This window comes from Danio rerio, chromosome 9 (genome assembly GCF_052040795.2).
Source record: "Danio rerio strain M-AB ecotype USA chromosome 9, GRCz13ab, whole genome shotgun sequence".
NCBI lineage: Eukaryota > Metazoa > Chordata > Actinopteri > Cypriniformes > Danionidae > Danio > Danio rerio.
This window is the reverse complement of record NC_141029.1, coordinates 39,091,122-39,115,000: the sequence shown is the minus strand read 5'-3', so window position 1 is coordinate 39,115,000 and position 23,879 is coordinate 39,091,122. Positions and strand designations below refer to the sequence as shown.

General features: G+C 34.6%; 1 protein-coding gene across 1 annotated transcript in view; it reads right to left on the bottom strand.

Moving 5' to 3' along the window:
- The window catches only part of gli2a (GLI family zinc finger 2a), a 157,500-nt gene that overhangs the window by 26,197 nt on the left and 107,424 nt on the right, over positions 1-23,879 (bottom strand). Inside the window, 2 exon segments of the mRNA NM_130967.1 lie at positions 1,147-1,348; positions 16,671-16,847. Coding sequence (NP_571042.1) covers positions 1,147-1,348; positions 16,671-16,847 — 379 coding nt within the window.

Genomic DNA, 23,879 nt, shown 5'->3' with positions numbered 1-23,879 from the left:
CTGTGGAGGCCATTTCATTATGTTTTTCTCTCCACATATTATTTCATTACATTAACAGTGTGTTAGGGATCATTATCATAAAACAAAAATAAAACAATTACAAATTAGGTTCTTTCTAGTAGGAATTACATAACGAATTAAAACCTATCTGCACTTTTCAGCATTCACAATCCCATCAAATCCCAGAAATGCAGCTCAAACCAAGACAGAAACTCCAGTGTTTTTCATTCATTCTTCCATCTTTCTCTAACTTTTTCTTTCATATGTCTTCAACAATAAGACCAAAACAAATCTAACTAGAACCTTTATTTTGTGGTTGTATTTTAATAAAGAGAAAGAGAAGAATTATACAATATCATTATTCATTCATTCAATCATTTTCTTTTCGGCCTAGTTCCTTGATATAATGTCATTATATTAAAGAATGTTTATTACTGTGGATTGTATGCAGATTCACTCCTCTAGAGCAGGGGTTCCCAAACTTTTCAGTTTCGCGACCCCCAAAAAAACAATGTCAGTGACTACGGACCCACTATTTTTTAAGGTGGTTATACTGTAAATATGTAAACGTTGCAAACACAACTACAGGCATATATAAACATGAGCATATTGACAACACAAAAATGCAACAGTCTATTAACCAAATAATGTTTTTTGTAGTCATTTAATAATTTAATTATATTTTAATATAAAAATTAAAGGATGATATCTGATTTGTATGTTGTTGTTTCTTTTAAGCAACTATTAACTATCTTCTGTGGGTTATGAATAAAATATGGTAATTCAAATAGTTTAATAAAATTTTGGAAATCACCAAGCGACCCCTTGTCAATGTCCTGCGACCCCCCAAGGGGTCCCGACCCCCACTTTTAGAACCACTGCTCTAGAGCAGTGTTTCCCAAGCCTGTTCCTGAAGGCACAACAACAGTACACACTTCCAACCTCTTCCTAATCAAACAAACCTAGATAGTTAGATAGTTCCAACATCATGCAGCACTAATTGGCATACTTTCCATAAGCTGACGCCGGTATTCACATTTCAGTCAACTGCCTGCCTTATTTAGCAAATGTTTTTGATTTTATTATGCTTTTCTAGCAGATTATAAGAAGAACTTTACATAAATGTAAGAATGGGCATTCCTGTACCTGATGGCCCCGACGGAGAGGTGGCCGTAAGAGCTGCTGGCTGCCGAGCTGGAGCGTGAGTTATTGATGTAGGCCACCAGAGAGTTGGGTGAGGTGCGGATCATGGTCTGCAGGTCGATGCTGGCATCCGAGACTGGAGAGATGGACAATGCTCGCTTCCTGCTCACCCTCGGCGTCAGTCTTGGACTCGGGAAACGAGACACTGTAGAGAAAAAACACTTCCTTTACTTTTTCTGATATGTTCCGTAATCTCCATCTCCACTCATATGTTGGCTCACGTACAAATCACTATGAATGATTTATAGATTACTAACAGCAATGAGTTTGTCCTGCAGCGTGCCAAACAGATGCAACAGATTTAACAGCATTGATTGGAGAAGAAAATAAGGCGGTTGATCAATTAAATAAGGTGGCGATTTGAGTAAGATGCTTCAGGTAGGTCTTTCCATCAATCAATATCTACAAGAACTGTTTGTTAAAGTCACAAGAACCAAGTTATCACTAGTTTTACATAAGTCCAAAAAGGGGATATCTCATCTTTGACTATTTATAAATCAATGAAATTAATGGAAATGTTCACGTTGAAGGTTACACACAACTACATGCAAACACACACCTCATCCTTGTACAGTGTAAGAATTAAGAGAAAGTGCAAAATTTGGACATTGAATTTGGATTTTATTTACTGAGGGATTGTGGTCTCAAAGACTCAAAGTTTTGATTGACGCTCTTCTACAGCATGCATATACGACTCAGCTGTTTGCTTTATTTTGGCTTGGTTTGCTGATCTATTACTGTGGTTTAGTGCCGCTCTACTACTGTGTCATCATTCCGGTTCAACACTCATGTTTTTCCCAGGAGTCTCCTGTATTTCAGACCCATCTCCCACCACCCTTTTGTTATTTCTCCCAAAAAACTCCCATCATTTCTGACAAAATTGGACAATAGAAAATTAGAGATTAGAAAAAATAGAAAAACGTTGCCTGGTCTGATTTCTGGTTTCTATTTTTGCTAAGACATTCGGATGGTAGGGTCATAATTTGGCATCAACAACATGAAAGCATGGCTCCATCCTGCCTTGTATCAACAGTTCAGGCTGGTGTTGTGGTGTGATGTGGGGGATATTTTCTTAGCGCGTTTTGGGCCCATTAGTACTAAGTGAGCATCGTGTCAATGCCACAGCCTCCCTGAGTATTGTTGCTGACCAAGTCCGACCCTTTATGACCACAGTGTACCTATCTTCAGATGGCTACTTCCAGCAGGATAACGCGCCATGTCATAAAGCGCAAATTATCTCAGACTGGTTTATTGAACATGATAATGAGCTCACTGTACTTAAATGGCCTCCACAGTCACCAGACTCGATCCAATAGAGCACCTTTGGGACGTGGTGGAACGGGAGATTCATATTATGGATTTGCAGCAAACAAATCTGCAGCAACTGGGTGATGCTATTATATCAATATGGAGCAAAATCTCTGAGGAACATTTCCAGTACCTTGTTGAATCTATGCCACGGAGAATTAAGGCAGTTCTAAAGGCAAAAGAGTGTCCAACCCGGCACTAGTAATGTGTACCTAATAAAGTGGCCGGTGAGTGTATATTCAAATGACAACATAAAAGCAAAATATAAGTACCAAGGTAACCTGATACATTCTTATTTGCATTATTAAGTAGCGATGTTTGATCAGATCCTGCCATACAAAGATCTGTTAAAGGTTAAATAGGGGGATTCCAGATACATATAAATAAAAGTACCACAATTAAATTAAACATTACAATTCTTCTTAACTACTTTCGTCAGTATGAAGAAATTTTATAGGATTTTTGTTTTAAGGAAAGAGTCAATACTTCCATATCATACAACTCTTTTATTATCATGTCATTCATCATTTTTTGTTGCTATTTTTGAAAATTAAATTCCCAGTTAGTTTTGAAGTTACATTCCAGATTCCCATTATTGCATTTATTCATTCATTCATTTTCTTTTCGGCTTAGTCCCTTTTTTAATCTGGGGTCGCCACAGCGGAATTACACGCCAACCTATCCTGCATATGTTTTCCCATCACTGGGAAACACACACACACACACTTATACACTATAGTCAATTTTAGCACCCAATTCACCTACACCGCATGTCTTTGAACTTGTGGGGGAAACCTGAGCACCTGGAGGAAACCCACGTGAACACGGGGAGAACATGCAAACTCCAGAAACGCCAACTGACCTTGCTGAGATTCGACCCGTTGACCTTCCTGCTGTGAGGTGTACGTGCTACCCACTGCGCCACCGCGTCACCATTATTGCATTTAGCCATTTCAATTGTTGATGACTATTTATTTAAATAAAGTGTAGCAAATCCAATGATGCAGATAATGACAATTCCCTCTGGCCAGTCAGTGAGCTGCAGTTATTACATGTAAGATGTCAATATCTGGAAAAGTGTATCGGGTACTTTAGGTACTTTACACAGTGGAATCCCCCCAAAAGTGAGCAGTACCATGCAGTGGAAAAGTGCCATATGTGCTCTGGCTGTAGCGAACAGGTGCTGTGCATTAGGCCTGGTGTAAGACGACAGAGAACAGCAGTCGGACAAGGAGGTTTTGGCCCGCCAGGAGGGCATCAGCAAAGGTGCTACAGCAGGAAACGTGTAATGGCTCCATTAAACTACACTCAAACACAAACACCTCACAAAACAACCCTGCGCTGACATTTCAAACAGACGCCTGTCAAACTCTCACAAATCCACACACTCCAACTAGTTAATTATAGCCCTGCCATTCCTGAAGCGATCGTTTTGATGTGCATTGCAAACAGCAACTATTACAGGTTGTTAAACTGAGCGAATGAGACTTTGACATTTGATCCAAAGTTCTGCATGCACAGCCAATGCTTCATTTTAAGGTAAAACCTTTCATTTCTAAACCACTAAAACAGACTGAACTGCTAAAACAATGAATGCATTTGGTAAAAAATGTTTTTACATTGTTTCTAGATTTACTTAAGCAACTGTTTACAACACAAAAGGTTATTTATAATCTTTAATAGCGTCTTTTAATATATCCTCTAATTAAACTTAGTGAAAATATAACTTTACCAGATTTATTTTGTGGTACATAAACTACAATTGTTACACTGATTTACATTTTAGTGGGTATCTTCTGTAAATCATTGTAAAAATTAAACAGGGCACAGTCTGTAAATCATTGTAAAAATTAAACAGGGCACAGTCTTGCCAAAAATATTGCAGTTTTATTGGTTTCATGCATAAAGCCCTTTTTTTTTGTCTTTGACCCAAAAATATTACATAAAAATGCAAACATAATAAAGTTTGCAAGATTTATGATGCTAATCACAGTGGAAACTCATTAAAACACAGTTTGTGAAAAGTGTCCACAAGAGTTTGGCAGGACGCAGCAATAGTTTGCAAGTCTGGGGTCAGACAGACAACCACAGAATGACAAAAACGACAAACTTCATTATTTGTAAAAAATAAAAATACAAGTAAACCAAAAAACGTCTCTAGATGCACTCTTAAAAAATAAAGGTAGCAAAAAGAGTTTTGCCAGTCATAGTTCTAAAATGAGCTAAATATTTTTTGGTGTAAATGTAACTTGGCATCTTACAACTTTCTGCACTTAAGTGGAGGAAAAGATGGCATGCATAAAGCTTCGTCATAGAATGGTAACACTTTATAATAACTACACACTATGAAACATTTATTAAGCATAAGCAAATAGTAAATTCATTATCTGTTAAGCATTAACTATTAATATACATTAGTAAGCAGTTTATAACTGCAGCTACAAATGCTGTAATCTTAACTTAAAAGCACATTAATAATGTGCTTAAGAATAGTATTTTCATGCTTTGTTTAATGATTAATTTTAAGTATTATTTACAAACTAGAAATTTAAGAATAGTTGGTGCTATTGTAAGATCAATCAGAATGCATAAGTAAATGATTAATAAATATTCAAATTAACATTTATATATCTTATTATTCAGGCATATACAGTACTATTAGTTAGTTTGTAGGTTAATAAATACTTCATTATGTCAAGTTTTGTGACCTAATCTAGTGAGTGCTAATCTAGTGAGGACTGTTTATGCTTTATAAATCCTTTATAAATGACAGTTACAGGCTCAGATATTCTAAACATTTCTATTCATTTGAAGATAAACAACTTCCCAGAGATGGGTTGCTGCTGGAAGGGCATCCGCTGCGTATAAAACGTGCTGGATAAGTTGGCGGTTCATTCCACTGTGGCGACCCCAGATTAATAACGGGACTAAGCCAGAAAAAAAAAGAATGAATGAATAAAGATAAACAAATGAAACTGTATGAAATGAAAAATAAATCTTTGCAATCCTAACTAAAATAAAATTACCATGCAGTTTAAGCATCGCTAAATAGCATTAAAATGTTGTATCATATTGTTAAATTATTATACTATCACTGTTTTATCCAATTCTATGTTTTAATTTATAATTATTTTATAAACTCCTGTTTTTCAACAATGTTTAAACTGTACAGTAATTTTACTTTTTAGATAAGATTGCAAAGATGTATTGTTCATTATACTGAGCCTTTAATTGTCACTTTTTAGAGATTTATAAAGTATAAATCCTCACTTTAGGTCACAAACCTGGATGAAGTTGAGTTAATAAAGTATTTATTAACATCCATAGTAGCCATTACCATATGCCTGAATAATAAAATATATAAACATTGATTTAAATAGTTTCTGAATCATTTACTAACTCCTTCCGAATGATCTTAAAAAAACCACCAACTACTCGTAAATACAAATGGTTTGTAAATAATGCAATACTGAATTTAGTAATGAACAATGAATGAGTAATAACGTATGAAAATACAATCATTGAGCACATTAAAAATGTACTTATGTGAATAATACAGCTTTTGTAGCTGTATGTATTAACTGCATAATAGCATCTATTAATATTGAGTTAATGCTTAACAGATAATGAATTCACTATTTGCTAATGCTTAATATATGATTCATAGTGTGTAGTTATTATAAAGTGTTACCCATAGATTACACCAATTACTTCTGTCAATGAATACATGCCACGTTGATGGGCCGCGTGTGGCAGCACTTACAGACTGAGGAGAACAGCAGGGGGTAGCAGTGTCTGGTCCACACACTCTGCATTGCTGTTTTTATAGGCAGTGTCTGTAATTTAGGGGTGCACAGGTTCCTGGGAGAGTGCTAAACCAGATGTGCGGTGCTGTAAGGCGGTGGTGGCAGAGCCTGGCTCAGGCCGTCCCGTCGATCTGGTGGGATGGGGAACGCTAGGCTGGAAGAGGTGCTTCTAATTGAGGATCTGGCCTGATATACGGCTTTATAATTACAGGCACTCTCTACACACTTACAAAAGAGCCAATTATATTAGGCATCTGCTCTGATGTTTTTATTGGGATGCCAGAGAAAAGGATTAGGAATGTGGTATCCCCATGTTCCTTCTCTTGATTTAATTTCCGCTTGGGGATCAATGTGAAATAAATCTCTTGTGCAATTAATAAAATGCAACTACTCATATACAGAAATTGCATTTTTTTTTTTTTAATGTATGTCTTATTTCCCCATTTTTGTGATATAATTATGCTATCTGATTGGAAGTGAAGTGGGAAACGGAAGTTTTGTAAGTACAAAATTAAGTACCAATTCACACTATTAACTAATGGCTTATTACCTTCCTATTGTTAATTGTTATTGTCCCTATTGTCTATTGTTAGCTGTTTATTAGTATTTAAAGTACATATTCTGCGAGATCTTATTCTTTATCCCTAGTGCTACCGAATAACTAATCCCAAATGATACCTTAGTAACTATTAATAAGTAGCAAATTAGAAGATTATTGAGGCAATGGTTTATTAATAGTGATAATCGTACCTTAAAGTGTGACTAAAATATTTTATTGTATGAATTTCTGAACATACAATACATCACAAAAAATATTGTATTGAATCCTGAAAACAAGGCTGGATCCATCTGCTCTTGCTAATCTATCTTGGACATTGTTTGGAATACACCACAGCCAAAATGGTGCCAGTAAGAAAACTGTACAATTTCTGTTACATATAAGAGAGACTGTATTGAATATGTTTCAAATCCTGATTATGTACCCATTATTGCTGTATTACTATTTTTATTTTATTAAATTTTTTTTTTGTTGAGTGCATCTCGGGCTTAGTTCAAAATAAAAAATGTTTAATAAAAAAATAAAATAAAATAAATAATAATAATAAAATAATAATTATATATATATATATATATATATATATATATATATATATATATATATATATATATATATATATATATATATATATATATATATATATATATATATATCATTGATGGTTTGTTCTGTAGACTATAATAAAAAATTAAAAACTGCTTTTATTCTACCCCAAATGAAACAAAAAATACTTTCTCCAGAAGAAAAAATATTATCAGACATACTGTGAAAATGTCCTTGCTCTGTTAAACATCATTTGGGAAATAATTAAAAGAGAAAAAGAAAATTTAAAGGGAGGCTAATAATAAAATAATTTTGACTTCAACAGCATATTTGGATTGAGCCTTTGCTTGTAAACAAAACAAAGCCTAAACTGTATGACTGCAGGCTTTTTAAAAAATTTATATTTACACTTAAATGTGTGTAAATCCCCCCCCACCCCTCCACCCCAAAAAAATGAATAAAATAAGGGAGAAACTAAAAAAAAAGCAAGACTATACTAGACTACAGTATGATTGGCCTTTGTGGGTTTGACATTATAATGTATGATTCAGAGAACCTTTAGTACATCAAGAGATTCACGCTGTAAAACCCAAAAAGTTAAGGAAACTCAAACCATTTAAGGAAACCGTTTGCAACAAACCATTTAAGTTCAAAAACTAATCCTAATGAGTTCTGTGAACATAATCCATTTGAGTAAACGAAGCAATTTGAGCACAGTAAAACCCAATAAACGATGAGAACTCAAACCAACTGAGTACTGTAAAACTCAATAAGTTATGGCAACTCAAATGTTTGAGGTAACGGATTACTACAAACCATTTGAGTTAAAAAAAGAATCTATATGAGTTCTGTGAACTTACTCCATTTAAGTTGAAGTAGTGAGGTATTTAACTCATTACCTACAACACTGAGTTTAAAACTCTTTTCAAATGAGCAGAATTAACTTTCAGTTAATTTGGAGGTAACTTCATTTGATAAAGATGACTGTTGTGTTTTACACAGCATAAATAGCGTCCCCATGCCATATAACAGCAAAACATTGCAATGACAAATAAACTCTGCCAATGGCAGAGGAGTGTTGTGTCAAAAACGACAATAAATCTCATCAATGCATAGTGAGGAAAGACTTAATCGCCTACATATAAGCACCAGTCAAACATAATGTGAGAGAAATATAGCATCTAGCATCACTTTCTGCCATGTATGTGTGATTACATTGGACTGAATCGCAGTGGTGACAATCCTCCTTTCCTATACACCGAAACACCTCCGGCTCCCCAACAGCCATGCCTGTAGCCGGACAGCAGACGTTTGCTTTGGCAGCCGCTATTATCACGGGACCCTAAACTGTTCCCTGCTGGCGATGCCATACAAATGAGTTCAGCACTTGTTTTCCCTCTTTTTTCCATTCATAATCTTCGAGCATTCCTGTGTAAGCAACTCAATTAGAGACTGTGAACCCCTTTCGCTTCGACACAGAGTCAAGAAGCAGAGCTGAATTGAGCCATCGAGGTCTGTTCAACCTATTATCCTGCTGTTTCGGCTATCAGGCAGAGTCTGGCTGTGAGCCGGAGGCGCTGGTGATTTATTTATCCACGTTTTCATCCATCCAGAGGGCCTAAGGCCGGCATTTCCCATCTCCGCCATTGAAAATCATTGAGGGAGACTTCTCATAACATTGCATGCGTAATAGATTCACTCAAAGTACACAAAAAGGAACGTGCCCATTGAGTAGAAGTCGTCTGGGTGTGATTGGGAAATGCGGCTGTGTTGTTTTTGGTGGCGACTGCGCTTTCAATCGGCGTGTCGCTCTGTCAGGCACAGACCATAATTAACATGTTAAGTGCACGGCATTGGCATGAACATGCACTTGGCACGGCACTGGAGCGTTTCAGCAAGACATGCACTCATTGCTGACGCCGACTCCTATCATTGTTTGCCGCTATTTGTTATTTTGGGGCCTGTTGGGGCAAATACCCTTGGCGTTCACATTGCTGGCAGAAGCAGTGATCCACAGGAGTGAGTTACATTTATTCAAAGCTTTCTGGGTTTACAATTGAAGAAGGGCCGATGATCCGTCATTCAAACGTCTTAAGAATTAGCTTTTACCTTCGTAAGTCAGGGATGACTGATGTGGGGTTACATACTAAGCATATTTAATGACGAGAGATTTGTTTTAAATACTGCTCTCAGCACCACATGTCTGCATGCGAGCTGCACTGGTGAAAAATGTTAGCATTCAGCGCACAAAATGTTAGCCAAAATAAATCAGAAATATTTATATATACAATGTAAAACACTTAAAGTGCAAGTACAGATTTTTTTCACACATGTACAGTAGTTTGGGGTCAGGTTTTTTTTTTTTTTTTGGAAAATTATTCTGTTCATCGAGGCGGCATTTATTAAACATAAAAAAATATATATATAAAATTATAACTATTAGTAAAATCTGGACTTTAGAACCTCTATATTAAGTGGCTTTGACACAATCTACATTGTAAAAGTGCTATATAAATAAATATGTATTGAACTGATTTAAAATCACTGAAATAAGTTATTAAATTAAATTAGAAAACTACTTTTGAACAGTTATTTTATAGTGCAATAACATTTCAAAAGTGGACCATTCTGTATTTTTGATTAAATAAATGCAGCCTCTATCATTATTTTACAAATAGTTAACATATATATTTTACATATATAGACATATATTTAAATAAAACAATCTTTAATATCCATTTAACAATCCCAAAAATTCTATGATAGTTAATACAGGGTTTCTGCAAATTTAACTTAAATGTAAGACTTTTAAAGACATTTTTATAACAATTATGAATACAATTTTAGACTTACACAGGGCTAAATGCTAACGATTTTTTTCAAATATCCCAGTTAGAGAGGATTTTCATTTGCCCTATCAAAAACTTTTTAAAATTGAATACATTTAATAATACAATAATAATAATTTTGTTTTAATTTTCTGAAATTAATTTTCAAATATATCGCCTCTAACCCTTAGAACAAAACATAGCTGTCAATGACTTCAGTCTACAATAATAATAATAATAATAATAATAATAATAATAATAATAATAATAATAAATATAGGTCAGGTCAGTATCCTCAGCAGTAAATAACTGGAGAATTTTTCAACAAATGTTAATGTATGGAAAATAATTAAAGCCTGATTTAAATAAAAGGTTAAACGTTTTATTGAGATGGATTGTTGATGATTGTATGGGTGTTAATGGGCAGATTGAGTAGCAATACATGAACAAAGGATAATTAAGACCTGTTAAAAAAATGTAAGACCTACAACACAACTTTCAGTAGATTTAAGACGTTTTAAGGCCTAAAATTTAGCTTTGAGATTTAAGACATTTTAAGACTTTTTAAGACCCCGCAGACACCCTATAATGTGAAATCAGAATGCATAAAAATAAAACTATTCATACTGTCCATCACTCTTAAAGTTATTCAATGCTAATAAAGTAACAGTGCTTATATATGTATTTTTATGCAAAGTGGAATAGAAATCCAGTGTTACATCTACTGTATACAAAAGTCAAAGTGCTTATTTTGCCATACAGTCTATAACAACCTATTCAACGTTGCATGACTCCAGTTAACGTCTGGGTTTGACCCTGTAGTGCGTGTAAAACTGCCAAACGTCCAAATAAATTTACAGTTCTGCACATGTTGGCACTAATGACAAGTTGGACAGAATTTTCCATGAGCACAGTTTTCATCTAATTCAACAACGATCCCCATTTACAGAAAAACCTGAACCTTCGCTCTCGGCTAATGGCAAATGGGAATCTTGAAGGTAAAAAACAAGAGGGCCACTTTGTGCAACGCTGAAACACTCACTCTTGTGGTGGGTCTCCTGAATTTATTACAACATAAATTGATTTTTAAATACGCATACACATTTTATCGCTGTGCCTTTCCAAGACAAACGCTAGGCTCTGCGATGCATATTTATCAGGCCTTTGCTCTGCTGAAGGGCTCGCTTTATGCCACCGCTCCATGAGCTGACATGGGCCATCAATGAAAGCCCTGTGTCTGTGGGTTGGTGTGGAGAGCTGCGAACACCTGAGCGTCCAAACAGAGACCACATCAAGCCTGGCGGACGAGAAGGCCAAAGACACGCGTCGGGAAGGGAGAAAGCCCAGCGCTGTTGGGCTAACAAGCCTCACTACACAAACTGTGGGCAGTCGGGTCTGCGGCGGCCAACGTTTAGCGGTTAGAGATGCAGGAACTCTCATGGCCGACTCATTACGGTCGTAAAAATGCAGAGCTTTGTGTTTGATTGGCGATTGGAGGTAACTGAGACATGCGAAAAGGTGTGTGGTTTTAGGGCTCTGGAGTTACTGTAGATCCTGGACTTGTGGATATTGAAAGAGGCATGATTTATTTTAGGGATAAAGTGATAAGGAAATTTTGGCTGATGATCAAAATTCCTTATATTAGACAAATTTATATTTCATTAATTATGTGTAAAATAAAATGGATAGTTATTTGAACTGACCAGGGCTATTTTCATTTACTAAAATGAAAACTATAAGAAAAATGTTTGAAGTTGCCGCATATTTATTTCCATGGCATTTTATACAAATATAGTATTAAATTTAAAGATGCTCTGATATAATAATTTCGGCCGATTTCGATAAAATAATTTTTAGGGATGCACCGAAATGAAATTCTAGGCCAAAACCGAAAATTCTGGATGTACTCGGCTGTTGGGTGGCAGATGGAAGGGCATCAGCTGCATAAAAACATGTGCTGGATAAGTTGATGGTTCATTCTGCTGTGGCGACCCCAAATTAATAAAGAGACTAAGCTGAAAAGAAAATAAATAAATTAATTAATTAACTAACTAAATAAAAACACTTAAAAATGCTGGGCTGTGTTGGGTTAAAACCTGTAATGTAAATTTATTTGAAAAACGGTTTGACTATATTTGACCCAGTAATGGGGCATAACCCAACATTTAGGTGTAATATGAAGTCATTTATACATTTAAAACCTTTAAAAATTTAAACTTAATAACCTAAATATACAGAAAAAAAATGCCACAAGATCAGGGAACAAATTGAGAGGCATCCTTTTACCAGCATTGCCATCACAGCACAATAGCACTATTGCAAGCAGCAGGAACAATTATACTACATAGAAATTTCCCATCATCACATTATTTAACCAGACTTTGAGTGAAAGGCGTGAGGAAGACACCATACGTCCTCTCACTTAAATACTTATTGACAGTTTATCACCACTGCATTGTTTCCTGCCTAAGGCTCCAGTGTCATCCTACCTTCTTCAACGACATAAGACATTTGCTCTAACCAGCAGTAAAAATAAACGTCATGAAATCTCTTTTATTTCTCGTGCTCTAAATCTGTTGCCATGTTATATATACGATTTTTAATTAGTTAAATGTTGTTTCGAGTGAGTGTTTGACATATTTCATGAAATTGCGCTGCAATACCCTGTCATGTCAAATATTAAATAAACTAAACTAGCAGTTCATGCAGAGATATACTCTACAGTTGCAATCAGAATTATTAAACACCCTTTGATTTGTTTTTCTTTTTTAAATATTTCCCAAATGATGTTTAACAGAGCAAGGACATTTTCACAGCATGTCTGATAATATTTTTTCTTCTGGAGAAAGTCTTATTTGTTTTATTTTAGGTAGAATAAAAGCAGTTTTTAATTAAAAAAAAAAACTTTTTAAGATCAAAATTATTAGCCCCTTTAAGCTATTTGTTTTCAATAGTCTACAGAACAAACCATTGTTATACAATAACTTGCCTAATTACCCTAACCTACTTAACCTAATTAACCTAGTTAAGCCTTTAAATGTCACTTTAAGCTGTATAGAAGTGTCTTGAAAACTATCTAGTCAAATATTATTTACAGTCATCATGACAAAGATAAAATAAATCAGTTACTAGAGATGAGTTATTAAAACTATTATGTTTAGAAATGTGTTAAAAAAAAAAATTTCTCCATTAAACAGAAATTGACGGAAAAAATAAACAGGAGGGCTGATAAATCAAGAGACACAAATGAGGTTGATGTTGTGATCTTGTTCTTTTCGAGTACATATGCGCATTAGCTTGGGCAACCTGAAAAAAACACATTTTTTTTCCCCGAACATTTAAAAACTAAACTTATGAGACAATTGTTGTTTAATTTTATTGGTGATTCCAAATTTGTATAGAAATCATAAGTTTGGCAAACAGTTTTGGAAAATTTGATGTTTCCCCATTCAGAATGAATGCCCAAGAGGCTTTTCAAAGATGGCCTCTGAGTGAAATGACTTGCCTTAAAGGAACTTTGACCTTAACCCCAGAAGACAAACAAACAACAAGGAAATACATTTTTTCTTCTTCAAAAATAATTTACAATGGCAAATGTGAAGTCTTTTCTTATTCATCCCTATAATATCTGTCCCTTAACAGTTACTGTGGGTGGCTGAACTAAATCCAAGCAAGAGTATGTGCCAGCTTCCTAATTAACAAATTAATTCATGCTGTTAAGGTTAACTAAATCTTAAAAACTGTAATCAAATTAATTCAGAAAATTCGAAGAGCATGGATTTGTGGTAGCAAGAGTTACTGTGGGTGGCTGGACAGCATCAAAGCAAGAGTATGTGCCAGTTTGATTATTTACAATCACAGGTTTCCTGGGCAGACACCCTACTACTGACTTCCCCTTCATCCTCTCTCACAGTGTTACCCATTCACAACACTGTAATTCTCCTTCAAACTCTGGACGAGAGCCGAAAACCTGCTTGGCACCGGGAGACCTGCAACCTGCACGGCCTGGTTCACCCCTAAAAGATTACGCAACGACATGCAATCACCATCCTCTGGGCTTTTTTTAACAATGTCGCATTATTGAGCCAGGAGTAATCGGTACCCTACAAGATCAAGAACATACACCCGTCCATTACATGACTAATTGGATCACATTACAAAGAAGCAGGAGGGGGTACATAGCTGCCATAACACATCTTTGAAAACAAAGAGCAGGGATGAAAGACCTGGCATCACAGGGAAGGTAAAAGATATATATATATATACACCGTATGTCTCCCTCCAAACACTGTATTTCCCTTTTAAGGTGAGGTTGGAGGGAAGTCGAAAGTTACTTATAGTAACATATCACACCTGCAGCCCAATCTAAATTAGAGGCCGTAAGAGAAACGGCTCATAAATTGTTGAGATGGCTCATGTTTACAGACTCTTTCCATGTGAGTCATGTTTTATATACAGGTGAAGATTGACTATTCCATTGATGTCAAAAGCTTGTAAACTACTAAATATGTATTGTTTGCTTATTTTTAAGCTAACTGTAGTTAATACATAAAAACAAGGGTTTCCTGTAACTAAAAGCTAAATTTTTTTTTTTTTTAATTATTATTATTATTTTACTTATTACATTCATTTTACCAAAATAAAATATGATCATGCCTTGATTTTTATTATTTAATTAGGACAGTAAGGTCTGACTTTGCTTAGACAAAAGTCTTTTAACTTAACAGAAATAAGGTACAGTATAGTATATAAAGTCATGCTGCAGTAGAAAAATAATTCTTCTCCTTCATCTTACCCCAGACATGCTCAATAATCTTCATATGTGATGACTGGGCTGGCCAATCCTGGAGCACCTTGACCTTCTTAGCTTTCAGGAGCTGTGATGTGGAGGCTGAAGTATTAGAAGCAACGCTATCCTGCTAAAGAATTTGCCCTCTCCTGTGGTTTGTAATGTAATGGGCAGCAAAATGTCTTGATTCCTCAGGCTGTTGATGTTGCCATCCACTCTGCAGATCTCTTGCACGCCCCATACTAAATGTAACCCCAAATCATGACTTTGTCTTCACCAAACTTGACTGATTTCTGTGAGAATCTTGGGTCAATGCATGTTCCAATAGGACTTCTGCAGTATTTGTGATGATCGGGATGCAGTTCAACACATGATGTATGGGAAAAAAATACCTTCTGCCACTTTTCCAAATGATCAACGAGAAGTCAAGTTATTATTTCTTGCTCTTACAACTGGGATTGACGACAAGACTTTTGTCAGATAGTTTATACAAAAAATTATATGATAAAATAAAAGAAAACTTTGAAATAAAATACATAAAAAAAAAAGTTAATTATATTTCAAGTCTGAAGTCACAACTACTGACATTAAACAGCACAAATAAGCAAAACAATGAATGATTTATCATTTATTGGCTCATTTGTTCAATTCAAAAAGCAGATAGTTCTTTGCAAAACCTCATTGGTTGAGCTAGAAGTTGACAAGTCAACCCACTCAAACCAACATAGCAATATTTTGAAAACACCACAAAGCCACAGTGTTTACACTCTTGGAGGAGCAGCAGTTCAAATAAATAAAAAAAAATAAAAATAAAAATTTTAAAAGAGCCCTTCGGCAACAACTCTTTAAATTAATAGTCACTAAATCACAATGTTCCAATTGCATTTGTTACCTCATGTTAAAGTAGCCAGACTAGTTTAAGTCCAGCAAAACATTCAACAAAAATATATGACTGAATAGTATAAAGGTTTCTTAATGTTTGTGCATTGTGGCATTTCAAAAGAGACTGTGATTTGAGTACATTTTCTTTTATGAAAGGTTTCATTCACTCATTTTCTTTCAGGGGCTCAGGGGTCGCCACAGCCATTTCGGCTTACGTTTTACGTTTTCCTTTTTTTAAAAATATATATTTATTAGGTTTTGTTTGAACTACATAACAAAATACATAAAAATAAAAAAGTGAAAAGACAAACGGTTAAAAATGTGAAAAAAATATGTAAGGCCAATTTTGCTTATAGCGCATATCTTTAGAATGTGGGGGAAACTGGAGCACCCGGATGAAAACCCATGGAACACAGGGAGGACATGCAAACTCCACACAGAAATGCCAACTGGCCCAGGCGGGACTCAATCCAGCGACCTTCTTGCTGTGAAGCGACAGTGCTAACCACTGAGCCACCGTACTACCTCTAAAAGGTTTGCTAAAAAAGATATCAGCATAAATCTTGAATAAGCAACTAAGACACCAATTGACTGAAACATTTCCTCACAATAGTAATGTTAGACTTAGACAATACAGCCGCAAATTCAAAAACGTGACAAATTTGTGACAACTAAATAAAAAGGTGATGGTGTGCATACGGTACAGGTATATTAATTATACAGTAGTGTAGTACTGAGGTTGTGTAACTCACTGTCCACTGGGCTCATGTAGTCAGGAAGATGAGCAGCCGCAGCTCCCGTCTGCATGAGCAGGTCTCCATAAGGGCTACGGTGGCTGGCGATGAGGTGATAGTACTCTGAAGGGTTTGCTCCAGGAGGCGGAGGAGGGAGGCCAAACAAACTGCGCTCTTTCAGATGCTCATGGGTCACTGCTGACACAGAGAAGAGGTTAGAATTTCAGGAGTCACAAGCTATGTTTCCATACAACTATGTTCATGAACATTTTGGATATGGAAATTCCAAGATGCGCAAAAATTTTGAAAATACTCATGAAATCAATTTTTATTCGATAAGAAAAGATGCGCATAAACTACGATGGAAACTCTTTAACCGAACAAATTCCAGTATGTGCATTAAAAATGTCATGTGATTTTGTTTTAACAGATCATGTGATGATAAAAATGTGTGAATGGACAAACCAGCAGACTGATCACATTGTAAAACATCTGAAATGTTGTTTCGGTCATGCTAAAACTCCTGAACCGTTTCAGTATTTGTGTTATTATATAATTAATTATCTCCAGAGTTGTTAAGAGCGTCTGTGCTCTGCGTCTCAAGCCTTTAAACGCCACCACACGTTCACTGCCTGTCGGCATTGTCTTCTAAGGCACAAGTACTTTATTAATTCACGCAAGATTCACGCGTCCTCTACCACAATAAATTCCATTTTTATTTTTGATATTTGGTGCCAGATAATCAGGAAGTGACGATTTTGTTTTCTTTGACTCGTTGGCTGTAAACGCTCCTTTATTTGCATTTCTTTTATGAGATAATTCAGTTTTGCGCATAAATTTACTTCGCATTTTTGGATGAAAACATGTTTTAGAAATACGTTCTTAACACTGTTGGGGGTAATGCATTATAAGTAACGCGAGTTACGTAATAATAATGATTACTTTTTAAAAATGTAATGCGAGTTACTTTTTTAACTTAATTCGCTTTTATAAATAAAAAAAAATGCTGGATTTAAATTAGTCACAGTACATCCCGCACTCAATGAGAAAAAGTAACTCAAAAGTAATACACACATTATTTACCATAAAAAGTAACCAAGTAATCAGACTACTTACTTTTTTGGAGAGTAACTCAATATTGTAATGCATTACTTTTAAAAGTAACTTTACCAAACACTGGTTATTACAACTATACGTTAAAATTTCTTTCTGTTAAACACCTTGAATTATATTAAAAGAAATAACATACATATATATATATATATATATATATATATATATATATATATATATATACAGTTTATAGACATCTAAAATAAAATAAATATATAAAATATACAAATAAATTGCTGAATTAAAATTAGTCGCATTATATCCCGCACTCAATGAGAAAAAGTAACTCAAAAATAACAAAACGCATTACTTATCATAAAAAATAAGTAATCCAACTAGTTACTTTTTTGGAGAATAGCTTCAAAAGTAATTTTACCCAACATTGGTTAGTAAAACTATTATGTTAAAAAAAAATCTTTGCTCCATAAAACTTTTAAAAGAATTACAATTTTGAAGGAGTGCCAATAATTTTGACTTCAACTAAATATGTATATTCAATTTATAGACATCGAAAAGTATAAACATTTTAAAAGTCTACCGCACTCCTTCCCACCAAGTTTCTTTCCTAAACTAAATTTGTTAACACATGCACCTAGTAAACCCCAATCCAAAGGTGTCAAATGCAATACACGCAAGCGATATATTTATTTTTCTTTCTGCCTGGGTCAGATAACCATTAGTGCCTCCTACGTTATTTCCTCTACAGTCGCCCACGACCAAGAAATAACAGTGGTTCACGTCCATGTTGTTTAAGTTATGGGACGCTCAGGAGGGAGGAGGGTTTCACCTCATTCTTGCCTGCTTGGCCATTCATACCATAACAGCTCTATCAGGAACAATTAGGCCCCAGCGAGGTTAAAAAAGAACAGGCGTGTGTTTGTGCTGGATTCATGGCAGAACAAGGCCGTTTATTTTCTCCACGCTCGCCGGATCGTATAACTGCGTCCCTAGAGGGGCTCTGAGAGCGAGTGAGGAGGGGCGCAGCTGAAAAAGCCCTGCGGCGAAGAGAGCGATGAAGGCAGATCAGCAGTCTGAACACTGCTTTGGGGCTGGGGACATCTTCACCAGTCTTAATCAAGCTATTCTTCATGGACCTTCTTTCTGGCAAATGGAGAGCTTGACTGACTTGTGCAAGAATGAGGCTCTGTCATGAAGTTAGCTGACCGTAGGATAAAGCGGATGCAAAATATTTACTGTTTATCCACCTGGGAAAATGATCACTCATATCAACTCTGCACTGAATAAAATGATTGCTGCCTTACATTTTTTAGTTTTCTAGTCACTTTTCTAGTCACCACAACTGAATAAATATATTATGTTAAGAAGTAGTTAAAACCTGATTTACTTATTCAAATAAGCTAAAGCAACATCAAAAAGGTTGTTGTCTTGAATTTTTGTCATTACATTTTAATATATAATATATCTATTTGTTCATTTTCAAAAGTCACTTAAATTGCTTTGTTTATACTTTGGTTGTCTCGTGATATAATTCTCTTCTTTATCTTTATTTTACTGGTTATTATTATTATTAATAATATTATCAATTATGTCAATTTTTGTGTCTAATATGTGTGGGATCTATATCCCAGACAATTCCATTCTTCTGGTTTTACCTCTAAATTTGTAATATACACTACCTGACAAAAGTCTTGTTGCCTATCCAAGCTTTAAGAACAACAAACAATAACTTGATTTCTAGTTGATCATTTGGTATCAGAAGTGGTTTATTAGAAAGGCAAAGACCTCTAGATTACACTTATTTTACCAAAATAAAATATGATCATGCTTTGATTTTTAATTATTTAACAGGACAGTAAGGTCTGACTTTGCTCAGATTAAAGTCTTGTCACTTAACAGAAATAATGTACAGTATAGAATACAATTGAAGTCAGAATTATAAGCCCCCCTGATTTATTAGCTCCACTGTTAAATTCTTTCCTCAATTTCTGTTTAATGGAGAGAATATTTTCTCAAAACATTTCTAATCATAAGAGTATTGAAAACTCATTGCTAACAACTGATTTATTTCATATTTGTCATGATGACAGCAAATAATATTTGACTAGATATTTTTCAAGACACTTTTATACAGCTTAAAGTGAAATTTAAAGGCTTAACTAGGTTATTTAGGTAAGCTAAGCAGATTAGGATAATAAGGCAAGTTATTGTATAACGATAATTTGTTCTGTAGAATATTAAAAATATATATATATCTTAAAAGGGCTAATGATTTTGTCCTTAAAAAGGTGTTTAAAAAATTAAAAACAGTTTTTTTTTCTAGCCAAAATAAAAGAAATGAAACTTTCTCTAGAAGAAAAAATATTATCAGACATACTGTAAAAATTCCATTTCTCTGTTAAACATCATTTGGGAAATAATTCAAAAGAAAAAACAAATTCAAAAGGTGACTAATATTTATGACTTCAACTGTATATAGTCAAGTCAGGTTGTAAACTTGTATAAATTCCTTTCTTCTGTTGAAACCAGAATATTGAAAAAAAAGAGTCACTGATACCCACAGTACAAGAAACAAATTATGAAAATCAATAGCTGCTTTTTTCCCAATGTTCATTAGTATATTTTCTTTTTTTTTTTCAACAAAATAAAAACTCAAACTTGTTTGGAACAAGTGAAGAATAATGACAGAATTTTCAGTTTGGGTTACAGATATATATACTGTATTGGTTACAGATATACATAACAGATATACCTCACACACCCAAATAAATGTATGTTGGATGGGCTGTTGGCTTGTAAAGTTATCAGATGTTTCCTCACAAAAGTCATTGTATTGAATTGAACCATAGCCTCTCTCCTTCCATTGAGAGTCAATTTGTTCTTAAAATGCATTCAATAAAATATTGAAAACGCCCCAAAATACCACGTCTTGATGACAAATACAGTAGCCAAGCATCTAATTGTTTGATGATAAAACTTTTGGTTGACTGTATAATGGTAAATATTTCTCGTTAAACTCCACAATTTCATCTGTGCATAGAAATTAGGATGTTAGGACACTTTTTGTACAAAAGTCTTGACAGGTTGGGAAGTTTGTGGCCAATAACACACAGCATGTGCCCAGACAAACAAACAGAACAAATGGAATGCACTGTACTAGGATGTCTGTACATCCAATTAACAGAACACCAAAAATATAAATCATTAAATATTGAATCAACAAATTTTTAAGTGACAGACAGTTTCATCTGTCAGATCTTAATTAATCAAGAAAAGATTTATACAAGTGAAGAGCAGAGATGAAGAGTTGTTTAGTATGGTCTCGGGCAAACATCAGGGCATTATGTAAAATAATTTTAAAAACACACAATGCGAGATTAGTGTTAAAATATTATTGTATTAAAAGTATAGTTCACCCAAAAAAACGATAATTTCTTCACCAAATACTATACCAATACTAATAACATTAAGCGTTTCTAAAAATGTTTGAATTTATTTCTTCTTTTGAGCACAAATCAAGATATTCTGAAGAATCATAAAAGTCAATGGCTTAAGTTTTTCAACATTCTTTAAAGTATCTTCTTTTGTTTTTAACCAAAAAAAGGTTTGGAAGACTACATGATTTTTTGTGTTGTCATGTAGGAGTTTACCACTGATTGCCACTGATTTACTTTTACGTAGATGTGACACAGAAAATGACAGAATAAGTTAAATGTGCCTGTAACTTTTTGTAAGTTACATGACTGAAAGACATAGCCTATGTTATCAAAAAGAAGCCATTGAATAGATTTAGGAAGGTTTTAAATTCATATTTTGTGAGAGTTTTTTTTTTTAATAACTCTTAATGACAGAATTTTCGGTTTTGGTCGAACTGTCCCTTTCATGACTCAACTACAGGACTGACATTTATATTCAGCTGGTGTGTTAACATTCCCTTGAATTACACAGAATTTTGGTTAAAAACATTAAATAATCACATGCAGGTCTTTTTCGTGACACCTTTTACAGTGTAGGTGAAGAAGACACAAAAAAAAGAAGGCTTTTCAGTTCTTTTTTGGACTCACCGAGCCTGTGTTCTTCCATTATCACTACTTCTATTCAATCACTAACACAATCTTTTCCACATTGCTTATTTAAGTGTGAAAGCCGAGCCATTAGTGTTAAGAGATTGTGCTGGGTGACTTATCTCTGGTTCGGGGTGCTTGTTCTAAATGTTAACAATCACGAGAAGACCAGGATTTTGGCAAGAGAGATAATGCTAGGGACAATGTTTTCTTTCCCGCTATCATCCATTTACAAATTCAGGCATACAAAGAGGTCTACAGAAACGTTTAGCTTGCTAAGTGTTCAATTAAAAGTTAAAGCAGCAGAATCATTTGTCTGTTTTTTTTTCCTTGACCAATGTTTGTATTATTCTTCCCATACTGTATAGACCATTTTGAGGGATGTAAACAAAAACAATGGTCCCAACTTATGTCCTGTTTTACATGTATCATTTCTAGAGCTTCCGAGAATGCAAAAAGAGACCCATATTGATAAATAATGTCATGAAAGCTGTTTTACCATTAAAATATGACTTAATTGCCTCTTTTTACAGTTATGAAATAGTTTGATAACAAGCAGGAATTGTTCATGGGTTAATGACATGTATTCGTTGAAATGCTCTATATACTCCCACAGGTAAATAAATAAATAAATAAATGAATAAATAAATAAATTAATTAATTAAACCCTGTCAGGTTGTACAGGGAGTGATTTGAAACTCCTCTTGGATTTGTCCTGCATGCAGGATTTAGGATACCATACATATGTTTCCAGTAAGCCATGGTGTAGAAATACCCAGGTTGTCCTGTCTGAAGGTTATGATTTACTCTCTCTTATGTAATTCTGAACCAGGGTGACTTTCTTTTATCTTTCAAGCCCAAACAAAGACGTTAGACAGAATGTTCAGTTGATAAAAATGAAAGCAAATGACTCCCATTGGCTGACAAGCACCATAATCACCAAAAACATACAAAATAATTATTGTAAATGTGCTTTGATTTTATCTTTTAACTACTTTGATTGTTCTTCATTTTCATATTTGAATACAAGACTTTGGGATCCTAAATTAAAAACCATGCTGTACAGCAATGCCATTGTAACGTACTTATGAAAATATGAAACCTCTGGTCGTGATAGGATACCATTTCTATATGCAAACACATTTACTAAATACATGTGTTTGATTGAACAACATAAAACAATAATTAGTAAATGTGTTTTTATATAAGGTATCCTATCATCCAACCACATCATTTGATAGAATCACCTACTTATTTTTGGCAGCAGTTTATCAGAAAGTAACAATTTTGTTCTCTTCAACACACTGGGCTCTAATTTAATGATCTTGGTGCAAAGTGCAAAGCGCAGGGTGCAAAACCACCAAGGGTGTGTCAGAATCCACTTTTGCTAGATTAAGGACAGACAAATAGGCTCTGCGCCGCGGTGCATGGTCTAACAGGGTTGAGCTTATTCTCTTAATGAGTTTTAGGTGTGTTTAAGAATAAACCAATCAGAGTCTCATCTCCCATTCCCGTGTCAGTTGTGTCACGCCATGGCACATATGCTATTTACATGTTGGACTTTGCAAATGGAAAAACTAAACGCTACACTAGCTAGAAAGCAGTTAAACAACATCTACAGCGCGAGAATGAGAGATAAGCCTCCTCATTCTTTTTTTTCACTTTAACTCTCTACCATGGATCCATTAGCCTATACATACTTAATTTCGTTTGTTAAGTGCAAAGATTTGTTTCAAAACCATTTCTAAATTCAGTTCTAATTTCCAGCAAACGAATAAATAATCAATAATAACAAAGTGTGGTAAAAAACTGAGTTATATACTAATACACATGCTGTGCCCCATATGGTCTACAACCTGACAGGTGAGCATATCTAAGCTTGTCCTAAGCTTATCCTATATAAATATAGGATATTTTAATATTTAATATTAAATAATTTAATTATTTAAATAATATTTCAATCCTTTAATTCTTTTTTATTTGTAAAGATATTTGCGTTTTGCTGTACATCCTGTGTGTATTAAGCAATGTTTAAGCGAGGCGCACAACTAACACACTCTGCGCTGGACTTTAGACCTCCTCTCAGCTGGTA